The following is a 25,137-nucleotide window of genomic DNA, read 5'->3' on the forward strand; positions in this document are numbered from 1 at the left end:
AGGGGGAAGGATAGGGAGTCAGAGAAAGTAAGGGAGAGAGGGAGAGGTGGAATCTGTGACTGGTGGTACCTTGTTTCCCTACTCATAGGAAAGAATGTTTCAGGGGGTGGATGACTGTGTGTCCCTGCTGCTTATCTGCTTATGCTGGTCAGCAGGAAAGAACAAAGCCAGCCACAGGTGGCAGCGAATCAGGAGGTGGTACTGAAAGGCCAAGAGCAGCTGCTTGTGAAACAGAACATTTTGACTAGAAAATAGTTCTTGTGATTGTTGCAAAAATGAAGATACACGGTGGCTTTGTTATGACAGAAACACCCACAGTTGACAAAGTCCAGAAGCTAGCATGAGAATAGGTGTTATGTGGGTGCCTTTTGTAGATTTTGCTAGAAATGTGATTATTCTGAACCATGCTAGAAAGCATGAGAACAGGAGTGTACAGAAATACCCTACTGTTTTTCTTAGAATCTTCTGCTATCTGTAGACTTCTGGGACTTCCTAAAGATACATGGAGAGGGAAATGGACTTTAAGGCCAATGTTTCTTTCTGTGGAAGAGAGAATAAGTCAATATACAGAAAAGGCAGAGTGAAGGCAGTGGCTCAGTCAGTAAAGTGCTTGCCATTCAAGCAGGAGGATATGAGTTCAGGTCTCCACTGCTCCTGTAAGAAGCCAAGTGCACCTATTATTACAACTGGGGGAAAGCAGAGACAAGAAATGCCTGGTGCTTGCTGGTCAGCAAGTCTAGCTAAATTGGCAAGCTCCAGGCTCAGTGAGAGACTCTGTCACAAAATAGAAAGTGAAGAACAAGTGATGAAGACAGCCAACATCAGCCATCAACAGCTGGTCTCCACACACACGTATGCATGTGTGCCTGTACACATGCGCATAAACACATACACAGAATCAATAAAACAAAAGACACTGAAAGGAATATAAGAAAGCAGTAGGTTCCTCAGATATAATTACGTGGTCATAATTATTTTGCTGGTGTTTCTACAAAGCCATCTCATCTTAGCAGGGAAAAGGGAATGAGACGTATGCTGACTCCAAGCCAATAGACAGGTAATCTTATTTGCTTAGCGATTCCACTCATGGAAAAGATCAAGCAGTACCTCCAGAGGAAGTGACATAAGTGTCCCCTTCAATATAGCCATGCCAATGTACCCCATGAAACCAAGGATATTTCTGTATTGCTTAGATAGGTGTAAATCTCTACAGACCTGCAGTGACTAACCATACGGCTCAGGTGCTCAACAAGGAGAGACACGTGCACTTGCTTGATAACTGTTTTAAAAGGCCATAGTTGTTAGCATTCAGCCATGTGATCAATGTAGCAAACGAAGGACTCTCAGGCCATCGCAGGTAATAGCCGTCAAGTATAACTCACTCTGCAACAGACCTCCCCACAATAAGGTTTTTTGCCCAACTCAGTGGAGCTTGGAAGTCCACCAGTTACACTGCCTTCTGCCAAAAGAATAAGATTTGAGACTGGCACACATACCAAAAGGAGCCCCAGCTTGAGAAATCTGGCAAGTTTTTATACCCTGTTTTCCCACTTCATTACCTTATGGCTTGTTTCTCACCAACTGCCTTTCTGCTTTTTTTCTTTGGAATGCTGCAATCTCTGCTGGTTGCAAGCCATGGCCCACTTGTCTGCAGGGCAGGAGATACCAAAATAGGTATAGTGAGTATGCCAGATTGAGGCATAGAAAAACTGATCAGGTGATTAAGTCTGAAATTCACTTACCCATCTTTGCCCACTGGAGGAGGTACAGGAAGAGGTTTGGTGAAACCTTTTTTTCCAATAAGCCAGAAAGTCTCCTCTGTGCCTTTGCCCTTATTGAAAAATATAGAAAACCTTAACCACATAAGAACCAATTTTCCTAAAAACATCCTTTGGTCAGTAGGGTACAAGCATTCATTTCAGCTCAGAAATAATTAGTCTCTGTTCTCCCAGTGTCAGCATTCCTTTTACCTAGTTTTTAATATGGCTTCCTCACCATATGCATCCGAGGCAAGACAAGCTCCAGATTCAAAGTGAACACCATATTAAGTTGAGTCGTCATTGAGAAATTCAGTGAACACACCACTAGGCAGTCCCATCTTCAGCAACATGTGGAATTTTTACTTCAAAGCAGTCATACATCTGGATGGTCAACTGAAGGTACTGTTTATTATTTTGACCCCAATCTTTTGGCATTAAACAAACTACTCTCTTTTCCTTCTAGAGTACATGCATGCAGAGTCTACATGCCCCATGTACTCTACAATCCAACAACTTGTATAAAAACCCAGAAGAGAATGTAAATGTCATTTCCAATTTTGCTTTCAAGCCCAGGGTTTCTTGGTTGCTGTGAGAAGTATATATTTCTGCAGCATATTTTTTTCTGATAAGGCATTCCTCTGTGTAGAGTAAGACCCCAAGGGTGCCCCCATTTATAGACAAGTTGGCTGACTGTCAAGAATCACAGGTTGACAGGCAGTGGTGGCGCACACCTTTAATCCCAGAACTCGGGAGGCAGAGGCAGGCAGGTCTCTGAGTTCGAGGCCAGCTTGGTATATAGAGTGAGTTCCAGGACAGCCAAGGCTACACAGTGAGATCCAGTCTCAAAAAAAATCTTAGAAGAGAAAGATCATAATTCATGCTAGATACCACCAGACTATCTCTCTGATGACCCTGAATCACCCCCTGCTATTCTTTCTCTTAGTGAACCTTTCTCTCAGTATGCTTCTCTCTCCACCTTTCAATTACTTTTTGCCTGTTTTCTCATTTCCTCCATTTCATAAGAAACAAAGTTTATTTAGACAGAAATTCACATATATTCCTTCCTTAACAACAATGACAATAATTTTCAGGAACCCATAGGATGACCCCAGCTAATACTCCTAGCAATAGTGGATAGGGTGTCTGAACTGGCCTCCTGTAATCAGATTGGTGATTACCCTACATGTCATCATAGAACCTATGCCCAGTAACTGATGGAAGCAGATGCAGTAACCCACAGCCAAGCACTGGACTGAGCTCTTACAGTTGAGTGGAAGGGAGGAAGGAGGGAGGAGGAATCATATGAACAAGAGGGTTCAAGACCACCATGGGGAAAGCCACAGAGACAGCTGACCTGAGCTAGTGGGAGCTCATGGACCATGGACTGACAGCTGGGAAATCTACATGGGACCAAATTAGACCCTCTGAATGTGGGTGGTACAGTTATGTGACTTGATCTGTTTTGGGGGCTGGTAGTGGCAACAGGACATATATACCAGGTGTATGAACTGGCTTTCTGAAGATCATTTTCTACGGTGGGATACCTTGCTCAGCCTTGATGGGGGGGAAGGGGAGTTGGTCCTTCCTTAACTTGGTATGTCAGACTTTGTTGACTCTCCAAGGAAGGTCTTACCCGGTCTGTAGAGTGGATGTGAGGGAGGGAAGACTGGGGAGGGGGCAGGAAAGAGGAAGGGAGGGGGAACTGTGGTTGGTATGTAAAATGAAAAATAATTTGTAAATAAAAATAAATAATGTGACATATACAAATTAGCATATATAATTAAATAGTCTCCAAGCAGTTTGCAAATATTTGGTTCAAACAAACCCTTCATGAGACAAGTAGAAAAAGAATGCTAAAAACCTAGGTTCCTTTAACTGACAACCACGTAACTAACTCACTTTCACTTAGTAGGATTTTTTTGTGCCTCTCTGTTTTCTGAAGAGGAAAAATAAAGACCGGAATATATGCTATCACTCATTCTTCTACTTGCTATATCCTTCCTGTACCACAGTCTTGAATAAAAAAATATGGTTCTCTCCTTAAGCATGTCACAGAATAGCTAACAAAAAACAACTACGAGGCCACCTTTTCTAAAACATTATGTATCATTGGTCTACTTCTCTTTTCATTACTCTAATCAGTGAAATGTCTTACAGAACAGTTGCTTACTAAATGATCAGACAGTTCCATTAACTGCAATTCCTAACTTTCAACTACTTTCAATTCTTATAAAGTTCATGCTGTTAAAACTCAAACTCGAGGATCCAACCCTTCGTCATATTTAACTTTCTCTCTTGAGATCTACAGGCCACCAGGACAACATGTTAATTTCCAGAGAAACTTTGTGAATGCCAAGATTATGAAGAGATTTGGGTGGGTCCTGGGTCACTCTGGAATGCCCAAACTAATGCTTTCAAAAGAAGATGGGAATGTTATAGTCTCAGGCAAGTTTCCAAATCAAAGCATATGCAAAGGAACTCCAGGGGTTCCCTGAGGTTTTGGAGCTCATCCAAGCAGATTCTTGGAATCCTGGCTCCCTGTTTAAATACCCACTTCCACTATTCTGAAGACAAAGAGAGAAAACAAGTAGGGCAACAACCAAAGCCAGAAGCAAATTCTCTGGCCCAATATCAATCCCTAGGAAGTTCCAGAGGATTCCCGCCCCCCGCCCACCGTGTGCATGTCAAATAATAGCATCTTGCTTTGACATCTCCTGTCTTATTTATTCTTTACAGAAGTTCTTGAAGGTGTTTTTATTTTGAGTCTTATTTTATCCATTGGAACACTGAGGTCCATGACATTAAATGGCTCATTAATAAGCAAACATAACAGACTTGAACCCAAGTCTACCAGACTGCAAATTGTCAATGCCTTTCCCTCAACACTCCATGGTTTATCCAATATATTGTAGTCACAGGGTATATTTAGAAGCCAAAAGACAACTCTTAGGATCTTAAAGGTTGTGAGACTAATGAGCTTCCTGGTAATCCTAGATAAGAGCACACCTCTATATAGATAAACAGAAACATAGAGATGCAGTAGCTTGCCTGAAGCCATGCAATAACTAGAGAACAGATCTTTATAAATCTTCATTTCTTAGTTCATCTGCATGTGCATGTGTGAGTGAGTGTGTGTTGTGTGTGTGTGTGTGTGTGTGTGTTATATGTTTTTTGGGGGGTCTGGGTTCCTGACATTCTTTTGGGGGGTTATGTGTTAAGAGAAGAAGTAAAAGAGATTGGAAAAGAAAAATCACAAAACAGTGCTATTATTTATATAACAGAGTGCCAAATACTACTTAAATCCAGAAATTAGAGACAAAGTCTGAAAGCGCACACCTGTAGCAATGAAATCACCTACCTCAGCAAATGGAAACATAAATTTGCTGAGAACAATAGTTTAGGGAAGTCTTTTCAGAATGCAAGTTCATATTAAAAAATCTCTACGAAATGGAACTGATTTGCTACAATATGTACAAAAATTCAGCAACAAGCTCCAAATTTGTTGTGAGAACACTGACCTAAGTAAACTCAGCTGAGGGAAGGAGGACTAAGAAAAATGGCCTAGAGTTTTATAAAGCCACCAGGAGGGAAATACTGGGGGAAAACAGAACTGGCTGGGTAGGAATTGGTAAACTTGTTGCCATACTGCAGCAGGGGAGTGAAGTGGACATGGGAGGTGCTGTTCCGATCCACCAAACTTCTCATCTCTAAATGATTCCTTTCCCAAGCTACCTCAGCTTCCTCATTTTTGTCTCTCTTTTTATACACACCCAATCACTATGTCCATCCAATGTAATTATTAAATCCTATTCTCTTGCCCAATCTAAGCCACTTCCTGGATTCCACTAAGGGAAAGCACATTGAAAAAAATCACATCAGTGAAGGACGAACATTGTTACTGGATCCAAAGGTGGAGCTCAAGAAAAGAGACTTTACTGGAGGGATTTCAAGCGTCAGTCAGCTGGAAGAAGACCATGTTTGTAGCCATCAACTTTGAAATTACAGCTGGCTGATCAGTACATGTGCTTTTTCTGCCCCAAGTACCAGGGCAACTTTTGCTTGCAGCAACAGAGTGGATGAGGAGTGAAAATCTTGAATTAAGACATTCTGAAATGTAGTAGCTATATGGTATGTCAGAGTAGACACACATTATCTGTCTCCAGTGCAGTAGAAACCTCATTTGCCCAACTCCTTCTGTACAATGTGTAATTTCTGCCTCTTGTGGGAGGGAGGCAGAACAAACATAAACAAAAAAGCCTCTCTTATATTCTCCCTTTCCTTTGTGTCTTCTCTTCTTTCCTTTCCATATTCCTTCCTTTCCTCAGCTACTGTTTTTTCCTCTTTACTCTCAACCCCCACACTCTTAATGTCTCTTCCTTGAGGTTCCTTGCCACCATAAAACCAAGGCCCAGAAAGGCATTTTCAAAGTCCTTCCTCATGCTTGCTACAACACCTTCCAAAATTCTCTGGGATATGGGAATGTTCGGGTTGCAAAAGGCTGCTTGGAAGTTAAGTCTCATTTCTCAGCTGTGTACTTGAAACTGCTAAAGATGCAACTGTTCCTGTCTGGAATCTGTAGGGCAAAAGAAAAAAATGGGACTAGGGCCAATTTTTCTCCTATTCGGTTTCAAAAATGAGAGCTCTTCAGTCCTTTTAGGTGAAATGTCTGTACCCAGCAATATGAGGAAAGTGCTTCAGTCTTCGTTCCTCACTGCTGGGAAATGACAGAATGTACAGGAGAGTCACAAAAGCCTTTAGTGATCCGATTTGCTGCCCAAGTAATAACCCTGCCCCATCATGTGAGTTCTCTGCAGAAGTGATGAAAAGCCTCTGTCCCCTTGTAAGTGAGTCATCCCACCTGCCAGAAGATATTAAAGATCTATTGGAAGAGCTGAACAACCATGGGTAGAGAAAGAGGTGATCAACCAGAGTTAGGCCTTCAAATCTCTAACTCTTAAAGATGAATTACATAGAAATCACCAGCACCATTCAAGGAAAGCGTGTCAATGGCAGAAACAAATGCACCAGTCTTACTGCCCATCTTTTGCTTTTCTTCATGAATAATCACTTAAAATCATCTTCATATACCATGGTGTCATGGAAACAAATTTGACTTATTGAGATTTGTCCTGATTCTGCAGGAAAATGACTATATGACCCTGTCAAAATATTTCACATTTCTAGGTCTTGATTCTTTTTCTGAAAATGAGCAAGTTAGATTACTGGATCAGTTTCCTGGAGTCTCCTACAATTGTGTCCACAAGACTAGAATCAGAGGCGGAAAATTAAGTGGAAATTCCAAAAGGGAGATTGGAGTATCTTAGTGCCAAATTCCCATTCAAATAATAACCTCAACAGACAGAAAAAATGTTCTTAAATGTTTGCCTTTCATAGAAACAGACTCTCCCCATCCCCTCCCTCCCAGTGTCCCCTGGCCTTGGAGAAACAATGGTGGGACTAAGTCAGAAAGGGTGGACACTGAGTGGACTAAAAGAAAATCTGAATTCAACAATGCTGTGGCTATGTTCCACAGTGCCAAAGACTAAATAAAATGGAAATTAGACAATCAAAATAATGGTATAAGTCATTAGTAAACCAAATTCTAGACAGTTTTTTTAGATAGGAAGATAGAACTTACAGTCTGATAAAAAACAGAGAAGATTTTCAATTGTCTCACACCCCATTTAGGGTTACTATTTCAAAAAGAAAAACAATGAAGCACAAATAACCTTAAATTGAACTCAAGAATCTGCCCAACTTGCAGCTCCATGTTTCAGACACCCGAATGAGCTTTTGCAGCAGACCGTGACCTCTTGAGACGCAGGTGTGTCCAAGTGGTTTGGTTCCCCAAGCAAAAGGTCATAATACCTTGAGCTCTGTTCTTCCACGAAGCTCTACTTCATAGCCTTCACTCAAGGTTTGAAGAATTGTTACGGTGCTGAGGCTGACATGAATTCGGTATGCTGTAAAAGAAGGGGAAGCGTCACTTTTGCTCCTTTCTCACTGACAAAATCAATGAGACATTAACAATGTAATGAATGTCCCCACTTTATAGTATGCAACATTCTCAGACAAGTCCAGAGATAGATGATAGGTAGATAGATGATAGATAGATAGATAGATAGATAGATAGATAGATAGATAGATAGATAGATAGATAGGCAGGCAGGCAGGCAGACAGACAGACAGACAGACAGACAGACAGACAGACAGAGATGGATAGATTGATATAGCACTTTAGTCCTACTTGAATAAAAGGAGGAGGATTGATGACTTCATCAGGCAAAAAGAAGGCATTAGCAATAGCATCTATCAGCTTCCAAAACACTGTCTCAAATGAAAGGTCATGCAACAGCAAGGATGGAGAAACAGGAACCACCATTGTGCTATCTTACATTGTAACTTCCTCCGAGAGAAGTGTAACTTTAGCAGCTTGTTGCACAAGCTGTTATTTATGTAAAATTATCCAGACCTATATAATCCTCCTTTAGATTAAAAGATTTTTTCCCAAAATGAGTACACTTAACAGTCATCTCTTAGTACTATCATATTTAAAACATCAATGAGAAATAGCCCAAGACTTTGGTCCATCAATATTTTGTGGGCATCAGACATCACTAACCACCCCCTCCATAGGCAGTGAGTGCTTCCAGATGTAAATGTGCATAAATATATTCTTTTCTCATCTTGGATTCCAACATGTGACAGGAGCTTTACATTGGGGAACTAGATCTTTAAAAAAAAATGATTTAGGACCAAATTGCAATTCTTCACTGAAGACCAACCACTTGCTCAGCTTCCTGACAACTCTTGCTACATGACCTGACACCTTGTTGAGTCTTAAGCAAAAGTCCAAGATCTGCTCTCATATGTACTCGTAGAAGCTGTCCATCTAGAGACTGCTTACAATCTGACTAAGAAAGCCTGGCTGAAAAGAACAAGAAATTTTTATCATGTATATTCATAGTGACTTTCTTTTTCTTAAGAGCTCAGTACTATTGTTTGTCTTTCTCAGTGAGTCACATTCATCCAAAACCTCTGCTCAGAAAAGGTTATCCTGTTCCTAAAAGCCACATCCCTGACGAATGTATTCATTCCATTAGGTGCCGTTCCACTAGCATCTGATGTTCAGGAAGTCTTGAAGCAGGGTGATCCTGCTTATGGGCCATTGATTCTAACCACTGTCTAACTATGTGATAAGGAGGTCCACTCTTAAGTCCCTAATCACACCCATTCAAGAATCCCAGTCTATTTAACTGGATGTGAAGGAGATATTGATAAAATTGATTTTTTTTATTAAGAAGCTTGTTACATGCCCTAGTGTCACATCAAACACAAAGTAGGGAGCTACCTCTTATCAAACCTTCACTCAGTGGCAGGGTTTACTGCCATATTCGGTTCATAGACTTTAGAAAAGCACAGTAATCAGGTTCAAGGAGCACAGAGATCACCTGAGCATGCTTCTTTGTATCCCACACAATGCCTTCCTTGCAAAGCCCGGGCTTACTAAATCCTTATTGTGGATGATTCAGGGCATCCATTTTCTCTTTGTGCCTGGTGACTAGACAAGATGCTACCTAAATCTCAGAACTCAATTTTTGCTCTCAGCTCTCTATTTCCAAAGTGAAATGTGTGGAGTTTTCCCCGGTGCAGACCAGAATATGACTTCAGCCTTCTAAGAGCTTACATCAGTCCTACGCACTGTGCCAAATCTGCATTGCAGTTACTCCATCTTGGGTTGCATTTCAACTGCAAAGTCATATGCAAAGTCATATTCATACAGTGGTTCTTGGATGACTATTTCCATGGCTTCTGCCATATCTGTGGGGTTTTAAAGATTTTCCCAGATGCCAGGAAATTTATTTTGCTAAAGCTTTCTAAGTTCTATGATGCCTCTTAATCATGGCTGCACCACTAGACCCATTGTACAAAGCTGTGCATGAGTGATGCAGAGAAGGGTCATACAGGGCACCACCTGCTGTGCTACAGTCCACCAAATCATCAGGGGCTCGTTTAAGTATGTTGCTGAAGTTGAGGAACAGCTTGTCTTGTCTAGTAGTTGCCAGGGCCAGGGCTGTTGATGGTTTAAATGATTTCTTTCACTTAAAAAAATCCATGAAAACTGTATGTAGGGTTTAATGCTGTTATGTATGTTTTCCTTGTAATAGCATTTGCTTTGCTTAACCATGATATAAAAAGGCAATTGTAGTGCTGACCATACCTCAGTAGAGACAATGAGTAACCAAGAAAAGATTGATAAGACATCTTGTCCACAACACACGATGGCAGAATCGTTTGCACAGTTGCTAAGAAAGGAAGAAGTAGAGTCTTTGCCACTATGACCATTTTGAAGGTTTTATGTGCACGCAAGTTGGAATTAATTATTTTGGAATTCCAAGCTCCTTAGACTGAGGATTATAACTAGCTAAATTCTATGGGCTTATTTGATAAAGCCAGGAACTCCTGAGGTCCTAACTAGTTGAAAAATTGGACTAGAGCAACAGCCAGCAGCAGCCAGCTGGGAGGCAGCTGGCTCAGGTGCTTTCACAAACTAGTTGAGAACTGAAAATGTCAGTCTCTTACCTAGTTCTTTTCTCTACATGACTTCTTCACACCTACCAAGCTGGCCAATTTTTTCTTTTGCCCAAAAGGCTTTTTTAAGTTGTTTTGAATCAAACTGACTGACTGTTTCAGTGTCACTTAGCTACGGCTTTATTTCTAGAACAAGACAGGGACATGTTCAGTCCAACATCACCCCCTACTGGTTTGCTATTAGAGACCAGAGAAATGTGTGATAAATCTTTTTTTTTTATTTAAATTATAAACAAGCTTGCTTCACATTCAATCCCCGCTCCCTCTCCCTCTCCTCCTCCCCCGCCTCCCCAGCAAGCATCTTGAATTATATTTCCATTTTCTTTAAAACATTAAAACACTGAGTATCCCATTTTCTTCCCCCCTTGAAGAATCACTTTCCCAGTCATAAGATGGCTCCACTGCCTCAATCTACAGATACTCACGTAGCCCTGTTGATTCCATTCGAGAAGCTGTATTCACAGTGTCTCCAAACAAGCAGTATCTTGGCATGGTGAGGCCCACCACTCCAGCAACAACAGGTCCTATTGAACAGCAGGAGAATGGGGCTGGAGTCAACAGGTATGTACTCAGTGCTACTAGAAGAGACATGCAAGCAGGGCGGGGGTGACTTTGTAGAAGAACCAGAGTTGCCATCAAATGGATCTAGAAATCTAAAGGAAGGCTGATGGTTGAATAATGAACTCTGATCTACAAGAAAACAAAATTACCACACTACAAAAATGACTACCTTTCTGATTTATATCTCTATTCTAGCAACAGTTCTACTCAAAATGCCGATATCTATCAACAACAAAAAATAAACATCAAAATCAAACCAGAAAAGCCTGAGCTCAGGATTCAACGCGGTTTGTTGCAAGTGGAAAATGTGACTGTTTCTTGTGCCTTAGGGTTGGAAGTCTATATCCCAACTGTGTCTACAAAGAGAATTATTGCTTGGACAATCAGAAAATGTGTAAGCAAGTAGAACTGACTTTCTATTATCTATGGTAGGAGTGTGGAAGAACAGTGTGTAGAGATAATCCAAAATTATTTCCCATTTGTCCTTGCAGGAATTTTTGTTCTTACACTATTATGGCAGTGTTACATGTTCAAGATAACTGGAGGGGAAAAAAACACTTCAGCAGGCAGACATAAAAATGAGCTAAACGGTCTATTGAAAGTCTCTCATCCCTACCTTTCTGATTTTTGCTTTTTCTATATGTAAACTTTTCAGCATTATATATTTGCTGTTTCCTGAGTTAAACACATTGTTTTGTTTCCAAAGATTCTTTCTGCTGTAAATAAGAGCAAACCAGAACCAAAAATTTTTTTTCATTTTAATTCACTTCTTTCTTTTCAGTAGCATCTACTTGGGTAACATGGAAGGCACTATGGCAATCAAAAATAAATAAAATATGTTCTAAATTATACCAGATATTCACATCTGAATGAAGAGAAGAGACTACCAAGCAGGAAAAAGCAAGCAATGTGACTGAGGCCAAGCAAACGTGCAGGCAGAAGAACTGGAGTAGTTTAGAAAATGAGGAGTTACAAGGTTCCTGTGGGCAAGGTTTTCCCAGACTCTTAGAAGGTGAGTGGGATTCAGTTACAGGGAAAAGGTACATAAAGGTTTGTGACTGGGATTTCAGATATTTTAGGTTAACTGAGTTGTGCAAAATAGACCTTGGCCCATTAGAGAATCTTGAGCAAAGATTATATAAAGAATATTTTTGGTCTTTTTTCTTCTCTGGTCAGTGTATTGGATGCATTGAAGAGGGGGTGGATAACCCTATAGAAAAGCTACTAGGCATCTGGTGTGGGAAAAACAAACAGAAGGCATTGGAAATGAGGTGATGGTGGAAAGTAGGCAGCCAAAGTGAGAACAGCCAAAGTGAGACAGACATTATGAAAAGAGAACCAACACATTTGTTGGCTGTCTGATTGATAACCATGACTAAATTGGCATGGGGCCCTAAGATTGTGTTCATTCATCAGAAAAGACAGTTTGAAATTTTAAATATGTTATATTTGAAATAATGAGGAACCACCCACACTGAAGTACGCTTAGGAAGTTGCAGCCATGACAATGGAGCACAAATGAGAGCAGAGGAATTTTCTTTGGAGAAAGAGTGAGTAGCTGCTACATTCAATGCAAAAATATGAATAAAATATATATATGGTTCCTGCTGTCAAAGGGCTTAAAGTCTAATAGAAGTACAGACAAGACAACATGCAGTATGCTGATGGTTTGGGGAAGAATGAATAGAGAGAGAAAAGCATGGAAGCAAAATGATGTTGTTAAAATGAATGATCCAGGAAGGAGATGCTGATGGCCTGGACTTGTGTAGTGATTGTCAAAAGACACAGACAGTCTCGAAAAATGTTTAAAATGGCAAAAAGTTGAAAAACTAGCAGTTGGGGCTGGTGAGATGGCTCAAAAGATAAAGGCTTGTCACCAAGCTTGACAATCTGAGTTTGAGTTCCAAAACCAACATGATAGAAGGAAAGAACCAAGTACTGCGAATTGTCCTCTGACCTTCACACAAGCACTGTGGCATAAACACATACAAAATAAAATAAAACAACTAGTAGTTGGCTGAATATTGAAGGTCAGGGGAGAGAGGAACACAGGATGACTTCTAAGATGATAATCAGGCCATTGGCAGAAACACTAAATGAAATATAAAACTCAGGAAAGAAGGACATTTTGTGGGAAGAAAAAATTCAGTTTTAGACATTTTTAATCTGAGGACAAAGTGAAACACTCGGGTGGAGATGTCATCATGAAGCCTGAAACACATAGGTAAAGCTTAAGGGAAAAGATTGTCCTGGAGCTAGAGTATTAAAGGGAAGTGATACAATTATATTTTAGTTCTAAAATGTGTTTGTAAAATAGATAAATAAATTGTCTACAATCACCAGCATATATGTAGTAGTTAAGTGGAAAAATATTGAAGGGAGGGGCTTGCAGTCATTTATTTGAAAGGGGATGAGTCCAGGAGGAAAATGCTTTTGATTAATTTATTACATTATCCTAAACATCACAAATACTTGGCAATCTTGTAGCATAGTAAACATAGAGAAGGTGTCACAAAATGAGAAGGGTAGGCTGTCGAACAGGGGCTACTACCCACTGCAGTGGTATAGGTGGAGGAAAAAAGGAAAACTGGCTAGACAGAAATGAAGCATTGCTGGACACCAGGGTAATCCAGCTGTCCAAAATCATAGGGCATCTACATGCTCTTTTTCCTCTTCGAAGAGGCACATGAAAGTGGTTTCTCTTTCTTTCATTAGCTTCCATTACCCGAGTGCAGGCCTATTCGAATTCGGACTGGCACTTCTGGCATGTGTCGCATCTTAAAGGTACCCACAGAGCTCAAGATATCCAGGGACATGTTGGCAATCTCAGCAGCATGCCTACTGCCATTCCTCTTTGGGAGGCCTGAGGCCACCATGTAGGCATCTCCAATAGTCTCTACCTGGGAATTATAAAAAGTAGGATTAACAAACATGTAATCTCTTTGTATTACCCACCGCAGGAGTGCTCTTTCTCTCTCTCTCTCTCTCTCTCTCTCTCTCTCTCTCTCTCTCTCTCTCTCTCTCTCTCTCTCTCTCTCTCTCTGTGTGTGTGTGTGTGTGTGTGTGTGTGTGTGTGTGTGTGTGTGTGTGTGTGTTTAGTGGGATAGGAAGGAGTTTCTGGTTTGATACACCAGAGTTATCCTGAGCATGGAACACCACCACCATATCCTTAAAGTACTGGGACAGAAACTGCAAAGCACTTACCTGCCTCCCATGCTGCTCTGAGCAAGACCTGAATCCTCTTTGCAGAGTAAAGTGAGAAAGGCAGCATAGGGTATAATTCACAGGCCTAAGTGTACATCGGAATCATTTAAGGAGATTTATTAAAATACTGGTGCACAGTCCTCATAATCAGAGGTTCTGAAGTAAGTACAGTTTCTTCAAAGGCTGCTGCATGACTCTAGGAAAATATCAAGCTTCAAGAAATTTCTATATGAAGGGGAAATGTACCCAAGATACTGTCAAAGAGAAAGCCTTTCTCTAGCTAATTTTAGATAAATAGGCAGCCTTGGGGAAGTATAGGGAAAGAAGGACAAGAAGAGTTTGCTCCTGGTTTGTCATGCTAATATGACAATCAATTTCACAAACCTTTTGGGCATGAGAACTAGGTCTTTCCCTACCAATCACCTCCTCCTCCCCTATTATTACTATGTCCTTGAGGGGCAATACTTCTGGCCTTTGACTATTCTGCAAGAACCAGAGATTAATTAATATTTTTTAAAGAACCAGAGCTGGACACTAGGAAATAAAGATGAATCTGCTCCTCATCTTCACCACAGAGTGTGCTCACTCTTTTAGATAACTCTTATATGGAAGTTTTTCAGGAAAATTCAAGTCCCAAGCAAACTGGAAGGACATCTATGGATGTGCCAGTCAGGATGTCCTACTAGGTGTTTGATAATAGCTAAAAACCAATCAAATTCTGGAGCCATACTTCCCTGGATAGAATCTCAGACTCACCACTTACAATCAAGGGCAAGTCACTTAATTCCTCTTTGTTCCACCCAGTGTCCCCATTTTTAAAATGAGATAATGTCAATGCCTACCTCATAGGATTTTTAGGACTAAATAACAATGGGCATCAAAGCACTTAAAACTGAGCAGGTGGGTGTTAACATATATTAAATGTAAGCTATCACTACCACTATCATCATCACCAACAACAACAAAAAGTATGTCTTGAAGCCAGTCTAAAGACTATGGTTATTATTCAGTTCCATAAAATGAAGTTTAGGATTCAGCAACAGGTCTCACATAATGACTTTCTAAATAATAATGGACATTTGCTCCCATGGGACTTTTACTTCAATGCACCTCCCTTCAGTCTCCCAACATTGGTATGATTTAGAGTAAAGATTTCTGCTGTCAAATAGTCATGACAGACTTAACAGAAGAAGGGTTTCGATGCAAATGTATTTGGGTGCAGTGAGTTAGTGGCTGACCATTATCAGAGCATGGTAGTTGACCATTTAGCTTTGATAAGTTGTTACCCCAGAAAACCCAGTGATATAGATGAGGACATTAGGAGAACCCAAAGCCTGGTATGGGTGAGCTGTCATGTGTAGATGGCTATGAGGAATTATGGGATGCATCAGTCAAAGGACATTTCAAGGGAAGCAATGGCATACAGAAGGATCTGGTCGAAATGAGGCAATGGAAGAAGCGGAAGCGAAAGTGAAAACAAATCACAAAACTTCTGCAATAGGTTTCTCACATCCATTTTAGATTATCAAGTTCCAGGGGATGTGATTCCAATTTTATAGGTAAGGAAAATGAAAATACACACAGGTTTGGTGACTCACTGATGGTTCAATTTTTATTTCCTTTGCACTGTGTTGTTTTTAATAAACAGGCTTGAAATTTTAGGTTCCATTTTTTGATTCAGACAGCCCTGATCCATCTTAAAAACAAACCACTAACTCCGTATTGCAGCAAGAAGTACCAAAATAGCTAATGGTCTCATCCCCAGGACCCCAGTGATTGTCTGAGCAGAATCAGCTGGATTGATTAAACTACTGGATGTGTTACTGCCCATGCTGAATCATCTTTGATTTTAGTTTCAACTGAATTAGCTTTCAGTGATTTATTTTTTTTCTTTTCAGGCTTCTTGAGTTCAACAAGTTAAGACAGGTAGTCTGATTCCATAGATTTTTTTCCTCCACAGTGGTTTCCATGTGCCTTTCTTGATTGGTTTGCAGCTCCTGCTGATTGACAGGTATGATGTCGATTTCTGAACCCTTTTTAGATGGCATAGTTTAGCTCTGTCTAATCTGAAGTAAATACACTGCCCGGTGTGTGATTTGAGAGCTGGATCATTCGAGGCTACCGTGAAGGATCCAACAAATGAAACTATTCATTCTCCAGTTCTTCCATTAATCCTGAGACATGAGTTATCTAAACTTTGGGTTACCTGAAACATCTTTTCCCTCCAATACGACAAGTATCCATGTCACAAGCAGCATAGAAATGTCTCTACAGAACTATGAGACTTTTGGTCATTTTCTGCCTATTTCTACCTAGAGACAATACACCACACAAAGAGACTAATAGTGAGGAGGCATAGTGCCAACAAGAGTGAAAGGAGTTATCTGTTGTCTCCTCATATTCTGAAACCTTTGATTTTTAGAAAAAAGTAGAACTAAGCTGGGAAGGATGGGAAATGGTGAATTAATACTTCCTCAAAACTTAGATGAATAGATGTAATTTGGGTTAGCCTGTATTAACCCCCAAAAGTTGCATTTGTGAGAGTACTCTGTTGTAATATTATATTCCTTCTTGTATAAAAACAATACCTAAGGAGATCAAATTTTCATAGCATGTATTATATAAACATAAACTTTACCTAGACCATTCTGTAGCAGCCACCAATTGTGAGATAATCATCAGTATTTCAATATCTTTTCATTACCCAGCACAATACTTTCTACATAGTGAAGACGCATCCAGTGACCTACAATAGGTCTCCCCAAATGAACTTCTTCTGAGTCATAATTCTAGAAAACAACTCAAAAGCAAACATTCTGGCAATCTATTCCTTGTTGGAGACTTCTTCTACTTGGCCTTCATCCCAACAGAAGGCCAATGGAGTGATGTGCTATCTTAACTTTCATTTCTAACAGACAACATTCTGTAAAACTGAATCCTTCAATTTTGGAACAAACATAAATCTCACGTAAAAAGTTTCATGCTACAAAGCATTAGTCTGCTAATCAACATACCTTGTAGACATCATGACTACCAATGATGGCATCAAAAAGTGTGTACAGATCATTCAGAAGATCCACTACTTCAATGGGCTCACTCATGGCTGAGATGGTAGTGAAGCCCACGATGTCACTGAAGTACAAGGTGACCAAGTCAAATCCCTCAGGTTCAACTGTGCAGCCCTTTTTGAGGGATTCAGCAACTGATCTGAAAAGCAGACATAGCTATTCCCAAGAAGAGATCAGCCTCCTATGTGCCACACACTAAAAACAACTTCTCTAAAAATCACTATCGGGTAAATGATGAGAAAGAGTTTCACTTGGGTAAAGTGCTAAGGAGCTCACCTGTTTAACAACTATATATTGTGTACAACCAATATGTTAGGCACTGAGCAGGTGCTGAAATATAACAATGAAAAGACAGATGTGTTCTGTCTCCATGGGGTTTCTTCAACTACCAGGACTTATACTTCATTCTCTCTCTTTGGGGTAATGTTCCCAAGACTACTTTTAGCAATGATCTCCTTGAAGACCATGTTACTTGGGATAGGAGAAAATGGAAATTCTAGCAACAGATAAGGGAGAAAGTCCCCTGGAAACACAGGTCTGCTTCTTTCCTATAGGAGCTCATAGAGCTCCTGTCTTTTGTTTGTTGTTAAACTGGCCTGCAATGAAGTAACATACAGAAAAACCAAGACCCTAAAGCATAATAAAAAGCTCCATAGTAAGTAGGGAATTTAGAATGCATTTTCTGGTTCCTTGCTTTCCAATTCTACTTTGATTTGCAGGTGTGAGTCAAAACCACTGGGAATAGAGAGGGTTAAGGACGGAGGGAGGGAAGAGTTAGTTGATGGGTGACTTTTTTCTTTTTTTTGAAATGGAACACACTGTTAAAATGATTCACACTCCTTAGGTGTTCACACATACGGTGGCAGCATCTGTGTTAGAAGTTTTTCTGTTTTTTGTTTTTCAATTTCCAGTTCTTCAGTCCGTTCCCGGATCAAATCTTCCAAGTTGCTAGAATACTGCTCCAACATCCGAAGCATAGAATCAATAATATTAGTCTTTTTACCTTTATTGAAAGTTTTAAACTGAAAGTAAAAGAGAAAGAAGAGTCTATGACTACTTGAGCCCCAAACCCAATAATGATGGAGCACACCTCATCACAAATCTTTTCCTCTGATGTGCCACATCAGGAGATATGAGCCCACATAGAAATAGGAAAGGTCTCATTGTCACCCTGTTCCATTCACAGAGAGCTTTCCTAGCCCAAAAGCATCCCCCCATAATTCTCCCCCCACAGTTCTTCTGGTTCATTCCTGTCTGAGCACAGAGGTTCAGAGCAATATCCTCCAGTTCTGAAATGTTATAACAATAGTAGCATTTTCTTTTTTTTTCTTTTTTGGTTTTATGAGACAGGGTTTCTATGTATTGTTTTGGAGGCTGTCGGTCCAGCCCGGCCTCAAACTCACAGAGATCCGCCTGCCTCTGTCTCCCGAGTGCTGGGATTAAAGGCATGCGCCACCACCGCCTGGCAACAATAGTAGCATTTTCAAGGAAATAGGGTTTGGTCTAGAGCCTAGGTCAGCTGTGAGAAATATAGGCGGGAGAACAAGGGCAGGAAATGATCTTTTAACATTCAAGTTATCAACCTACAAAATCACCCTTATTCTCAAATGATTTAGTGTTGTCAAAGACGTTCTTGATTACATAGAGTGTTCAAACTATAACATGGTAAAATTTTTCCTTTACTTCTTAACATGCAGTCCAATACTAAATGGTTCCATCTAGTACCTACCTTTCATACCAGTCAGGGTCATGTAGAAATTTGACTTGTTTGGGCCCCTAGTGTTCCCTGATTCCTAAGAGGAATGGATGTGAATGTTCAATTAACTCTCTTTGGACCTTGCCCATCTGCTTACTAACATAAGCACTCCAATCATGAGTGAGTAACTTGCTCCATGTTGTTACAGTCATCATAACCAGAAAAGATTGGTAGTGGCTTTGCTGTGTAGATTTTGAAGGTTCTGCCCAACCAACTTAATACAGCATGGTCACACATGCTCTGTATAGCACTCCTTGCCCCATAGTGGACAATAGGAGACTCCTTCTGAAATCTGTCCACATCTATATGTCCAATAAGATCCTAAGCAGCCAGTTCAAATCCTCTGGGCTACCCCTGTAGCCTCACTTAGAGAAGCTCATTCACTTCTTTGCATTTAAGTTGCAGTAGATACAGGAAGTGAAAAGGCTACTCTTGTCATTGGACAGACTAAACTTCCAGTAAAGCATTTAAGTGAGGGTAGCCTCAGTAATGTTTTGTTTGAAAGTCCCATGATGGGCACTCCTCCGATCTATCAGTAACTTCTCTCCTGCCTTCTGAAATAACATCTTTAGCATCAACACAAGGACAAATGGTTTTTCCTCCTCCCTCACAGTAAGTTTTTAGAAATATGACCTTTATGGTCCTTTGCTTTTTCCATACCATTGAACACCTGTTTGAGTGTCCTCAAGAACTCCAGCCAGACTAATGGAAGTATTGTTAGCTGAAGGACACGGATGACTTCAAAAGCAGGGCCCTCTCGGGCTTTCAGTCTCTTTCTCTTCTCCGCCTCAGATACCTGCCAGTCATAAAGCAGCTCGGGCTGGATTCTAGCCAGGTTCAAAAGCCTCTCCTCCAGAGCAGACATAGCACTCACAGAGAGCACCCGCAATTTCTATATCGTGCAAGTCAACAAGGTTTAGACTGCATGTGCCAACAGAGGAACTCTGTCTTTCCTTCCACCCTCTTCCTAGCCTGACTCTAGGAAAAGTATCATCTAAAGAAATGCAATACCTTAGGGAGAGGGGTTAACCCTTTCCATGCACACATTCCCTCCAGTAGCTCTCAGGAAACCTAAGAAATCTACTTTTGTGTTCCACATGAACACCCTTTCAAACAAGACATATTTTTTTCTGACCCTACATAAACAACCTGGTATTACCTAAATAATGTACTCGACAGAGTTCCCTAGAAACTTTTAAACAAGCATAGCCACATGTGCCATACTTGTTTTCCAACAGTTCCGATACTAATTCTTTCAAATGACTAGTGGCTTAATTCCATCATTGAAAGGTTGCTCAGAGCAGATTATGGATGGTTTCAGAAAAAGACATTCATGCACAGAAGAGCATCAGAGCCAATCCCTGGGCTCATAGAGGATGTGCTGGTACTATTCCAAGTTTAGGGACCTCAAAACCAATCCTGGGCTGCATTTTAAAGATGAATGTCCTTTCACTTTGTTAGGAGCCCCTTCAACAATATAAGGACTCAATGAGTTTAGCCTCAGGGAGGCAAACTACCAAGCAATGATAATATTAATAGATTACCTGGTTAAATATTTCATCAAAAGTTGGTCGTTGTTCTGCAGCCTCAGCCCAGCATTGCTTCATCAGCTGGAGACATTCTAGAGGGGCATACTCAGGAGAAACCACGGGTCTATATACAGGGGGAGGCTTTTGAAGTCTGTCTATGATTTCTGGCAAAGCACAACAAATACAAAAGTTTGTGAATCAGGAGAAATGCACCAGGATTCAACAGAGAGCTGAATTTCAACAAAGAAAGGGATTCATCAGGAGAAAACATGGAGGAACCTTTTCTTTCATTTCCCCTCCGATAGTTTTAATGTTGACTACATCTCAGAAGAGGCCTTTGGGGAAGGAAATGAGAAACTTATGAATTGGACTCAGTATAATTGAGCCACCATGTTACCCTGCTTCTGCTAGGTTATAGCTACAGCTAACCTGATGCCAATTCCAATAAGGTAGCTTCAGTATCCTGTCCCCTTGACCTGTCCCCAAGTCCCCTCACAATTACCACAACAAAGACACTGAGTCTTTTCTATGAGCCTACAACTAGCCAAAGTTCATGCATTGGGTCCTAGGATAATCACTAAACAAGGGGAATTAAGGACAATGGGGAACAATTCGGGGTCTTACTGTAACTCTCATAGCCGTTGGTCAATGACTGTCACTTGGAGTGGAAAATTTATTATATGACAAACTATCGAATGGGTACTTGACATGTGCTATTTCATTGAATGCTCAGCATAAACAGATGAGGTAAGCACTCTTATTCTTTCTGTAGATGGTAAAACTGAAATACACAAAGTAAGAAACTTGCCAGAAGTCTCAAGGGAAAGAGTTCAAGTCAGTACCCAAGCAATCTCCATCTATTATACTGCTCTGCTTCCAATTGCCTCAGGTCTCAATTGCAAGACCATAGAATACCTATGTAGAGTCAAAAGTCTTCAGTGGCCAAAGGCTTAGTTTATACAAATTGAATCTTTTTCCAAAAGCAGAAAACTCTTAATAAATAGGAGAAAACCATTAGCTCTCAATGTCCCCATCAACTCATTCTAGGCCTCAAACTACTTTTTCTGCTTCTAGTCATAACTTCTCCAAACCATTCTAAAAATATGCATCTGGTCCTGTCACTTTCTTGTTCAAAATGCCCTCATGTCTCTATTTCCAAAAGAATAAAGTCCAAGCTCTTTAACATGGCCCTGACTATTTACTCCTTCAGACTCATTACTCATCCCAAGTCTCCTTTCCACCCTCAACTTTTAACCTCTGCCTCCACCACCAAACTCTGACTGCCTTTTCTACCTCTGCATGGGGTGCAACACTTCGGTATGCTGCTAATGCATGATGCTAGCCTCCATGGAAGCAGTTCTGCTTTTGCTTCTTGTTTCTCTCAACTCCTTATACAGCACAGCTTCTACTCCTTTAACTGAGAGCAGCCTGTACAATGGAGCTGTCAGTGCCATAGGTTCTATGGAAATGAACCCCCTGGGAAAGTGACTGCTCCAGGAACTCTTCTTTTTGTCAGAACATATGTATTTGACTTGGTCTATTCTCTGTTGAGGCCCAGTGTGGCTTATTCCCTTGAGGATTTCACAGTCCAGGGAGATAAGCAATGAAAAAATACTATAAATGCTTTAGCATGTACAGAGAGATACAGGTAAGAACAAAAAGGGTTATTCATAACCACTGAACAAATCAAAGGAGAATTTCCAGAGTTGGTGGCATGAGTTGGATGAAGAAAGTGAGGAAATTCTGGATATTATGAATGGCATGTGCAAAGGCAAAGAGTGCTGGAGGAGACCATGTGCTCTCAAGGCACTAGAATGCTAGAAGTGACACAGATAAACTCAGGCAGGAATTGGATGGAATATGAAGGGCCATTATGTCCCATGAGGAGCCTGGGCTTCATTTATAGAGAGATGAAGAAAAGCTGGAAGTTTTTAAACAGAGGTGTGATATGGAATACTGACCGTGACAAAAGACAGCTACATAACTTAGTGACATTTCCTACATTTTTAAAAACCTTTTACTTTGAAGTATATTTAAACTTCCAGAAAAACTGTAGTCTTTGCAGACTAGCAAGCTGTTAGCAGAGTCTTCTGGCAAATTGTGACCTGTTGGTATAGGACACAGTGTGCCCCTAGTACCCTTTTCTCATTTCCTGCTTACCTTTGGCAGGCAGATCCATCATGCAGAAAGGAGGACCTCGGACCATCACTTCTTGCATGATGATGGCAAAGCTATAGACATCTCCTGCAAATGAACCTAGCCTGATGCCCCTAGGGGCTTTTAACAGTTCAGGGGCCGTCCACAGCAACTCTGCAAAGAAAGAAGTATCTAATAAATGCGAGGAGAATTAATTGACATATGCAATGCCCTAAAGGGCTCTGAGGGTGCTGTTTTATTAACTGCTTTATATTTTTATTAGACAGACTAGCACGCTAGTGCCCCTCAGGGTCTGAATCTATTAATCTAAGGGAGAAAACTTACTACTCTCTCCACCCCCCAGAACCACATGGCAAGACATGGTATAAGGGTGTGGGGAAGGTCAGGACAGCAGACGTGGAGGCACTATCTGGTGCTTGCTTTCGTGCTCTCTTGAGCCTGCCAGTAGCAGTTGGCAGGTTTCCATGGAAAGGCAAGGACAGTGCCAGACTGGTTACCATGGATTTACTGCTCGCTAAGAGCTATATGTGTCTGGTAATTTGATTGTGCCGGGGCTCAGGGATTCACAACTTGCTTTCTCCAGGTCTTCTCTAAAAGGATTAGAACATCCTCAGGCTTCCTGCGTTCCTTGCAGCGCAAAAAGGTACAGCAGCTACTTACCTGGTTCTGCAAATATTTATTGAATGTCAACTATGTCCCAGGTACTGTGCTGTGTGGGGAAAAAATGGTGCCAAACATAAGGCAAACCTTCATTTTCCCAAGAAGAGTTTGCAGACCAGAGGACAAGACAGCCATGTGCATCCCTTATTGCAATACAAGCGGGCTAGTGATGAGAACAACTACATAGTTCAAGGAAGTGAATCTATTAAAACCAAATTTGAGTAATGGCTGTGTTCTGCTGAACTTCAGACCCTATACTGGGTAAAAGTTTATCTCTGCTTTCAAAGCAGTTAGAACACTGGGACATTTTGTAGCAGACACCTTAGCATAGAAAGAAACTGACTTTTCAAATATAAAGAAGGAAGTCAAAAGAGGGGGTGAGGTTTTTATTACTATTGATATATATGTATGTATATATATATATATATCATCTTTTCTGTGAGTTAAAAAAATGGCTGAATATGGGTAATTTCATCAGATTAATCCAGGAAGGCTTCCTGGAAAAGTTAAATCTCAAATGTGCTCATTAAGAAGGTCAAGGGTGGCAGCTTCTGGAGCTAAGAGGTGAGGGCTTTGTAGGGAGAAAGAACAGTATGTGCAAAAGAACAAGAGGCAGAAAGGAGCAAATGGCAGGTGGTGGGGGAGGTGGTAAGCAGATTAGAGAATGGCTGAAGACAAGGGCGCTGGCAAGGAATAATGACAAAGGAGAAATGGGGCTGGTGAAGTGGGGGAGGGAGGGTGGTTAAAAGAATGAGGGCAGAAGGTGAGAGGTCCTGAGAGCCAAATGAAGGCATTTGGAGTGAATACAAAAGGCGGTAGGGGTTCTGGAGCTGAAGAGGGATTTGATGAAAACCCTGTTTGGAAAGATTAATCTGGCAACCTGCACAAGCTGGATGGAAGGAGAAAGGCTGGAGTCAGGGCGGTCAGCTAGGAAGTTCATGCCTTAAGAGCTTGCACTGAGGTGAAAGGGACCTGAGTGGGGGGGGGGGGCGGGGCGCAGCCTGGAAGTGAATACGCTGAGGAGCAACAACAATAGAAAAGGAAGTGACAGCCACCACCTCCTCTCCTCCCTGGGCTCCGTGAAGGAGGAGTTAGAGGAAACACTGGAGAATGTCTGCTAAGGGATAGAGAAGCTAGGGCCAGGGTTAGGACTGATGATAGCTAACTTTTCATCACGTTCAATGTGAGGATATGAAGGGAGCCGAGGAAACAAGTTCCTATGAAGCAAGAAGGTAAGTAGAAGACAGAGACTATTTGTTTTGGTAGCAAAATTCCAGGAAAGAGAACTGTAGCCTTATTTTTAGACAACCGTGATAAAGAGGCCAGGAAAGGAACTTGTAGACTCGATCTTCTTCGCATGCCCATCTTCTCATTTTGCCTTTCAAGTGTCTGTTCCCAGTAGCAGGAACCTCTGACTTCCCACCCAACATCCACTTCTCTGGCAGTCTCTGGTACACTCACAGTAAGGTTCACTCGTGGAGGTGTTTTGCTCTTATGTTTCCCTCCCTAGAAAGACATATTTACAACAACAAAAAAACCCTGAAGTGACCAAATGGTCCTTTAGTCAAAGGAATGTCTTCCCTGAATGTGGTGATTTCAAGCAGAGGACGCTGAGGAGGAAGAACAAGAGAGGATATCTGAAAGCAAAAACAAAAATGGCACTTGTTCCTGCCATGCTGTCCCTGCACATTTAAAAGCATGAGAAGGGCAAACAAGCAAACTGTCTGGTAAAAAGCTCAGTTATTAAATATAATCACTACCAAATAGTACTTTCAGAGAACACTGACGTGTGTGCTGTTAATGGCTAAAATGAGCTTGTATCTGGATTACACTACAGTTGAGAGTGAACA

At 41.0% G+C, this 25,137-nt stretch overlaps 1 protein-coding gene across 1 annotated transcript in view; it reads right to left on the reverse strand.

The window, feature by feature from the left end:
* Nucleotides 1-1,560: 1,560 nt before the first annotated feature.
* The window catches only part of Gucy2f (guanylate cyclase 2F, retinal), a 93,140-nt gene continuing 69,563 nt past the window's right edge, over nucleotides 1,561-25,137 (reverse strand). The window contains exons 10-18 of the mRNA XM_013122304.1: nucleotides 22,631-22,780; nucleotides 20,486-20,634; nucleotides 18,044-18,207; nucleotides 17,132-17,324; nucleotides 13,639-13,813; nucleotides 10,778-10,876; nucleotides 7,629-7,723; nucleotides 1,743-1,831; nucleotides 1,561-1,648 (exon numbers count right to left, since the gene is read on the reverse strand). Of these exons, the coding sequence (XP_012977758.1) occupies nucleotides 1,561-1,648; nucleotides 1,743-1,831; nucleotides 7,629-7,723; nucleotides 10,778-10,876; nucleotides 13,639-13,813; nucleotides 17,132-17,324; nucleotides 18,044-18,207; nucleotides 20,486-20,634; nucleotides 22,631-22,780 (1,202 nt within the window). The remainder of the gene's footprint in view (nucleotides 1,649-1,742; nucleotides 1,832-7,628; nucleotides 7,724-10,777; nucleotides 10,877-13,638; nucleotides 13,814-17,131; nucleotides 17,325-18,043; nucleotides 18,208-20,485; nucleotides 20,635-22,630; nucleotides 22,781-25,137) is intronic.

This window comes from Mesocricetus auratus, unplaced genomic scaffold (assembly GCF_017639785.1).
Source record: "Mesocricetus auratus isolate SY011 unplaced genomic scaffold, BCM_Maur_2.0 Super-Scaffold_100003, whole genome shotgun sequence".
Lineage (NCBI taxonomy): Eukaryota > Metazoa > Chordata > Mammalia > Rodentia > Cricetidae > Mesocricetus > Mesocricetus auratus.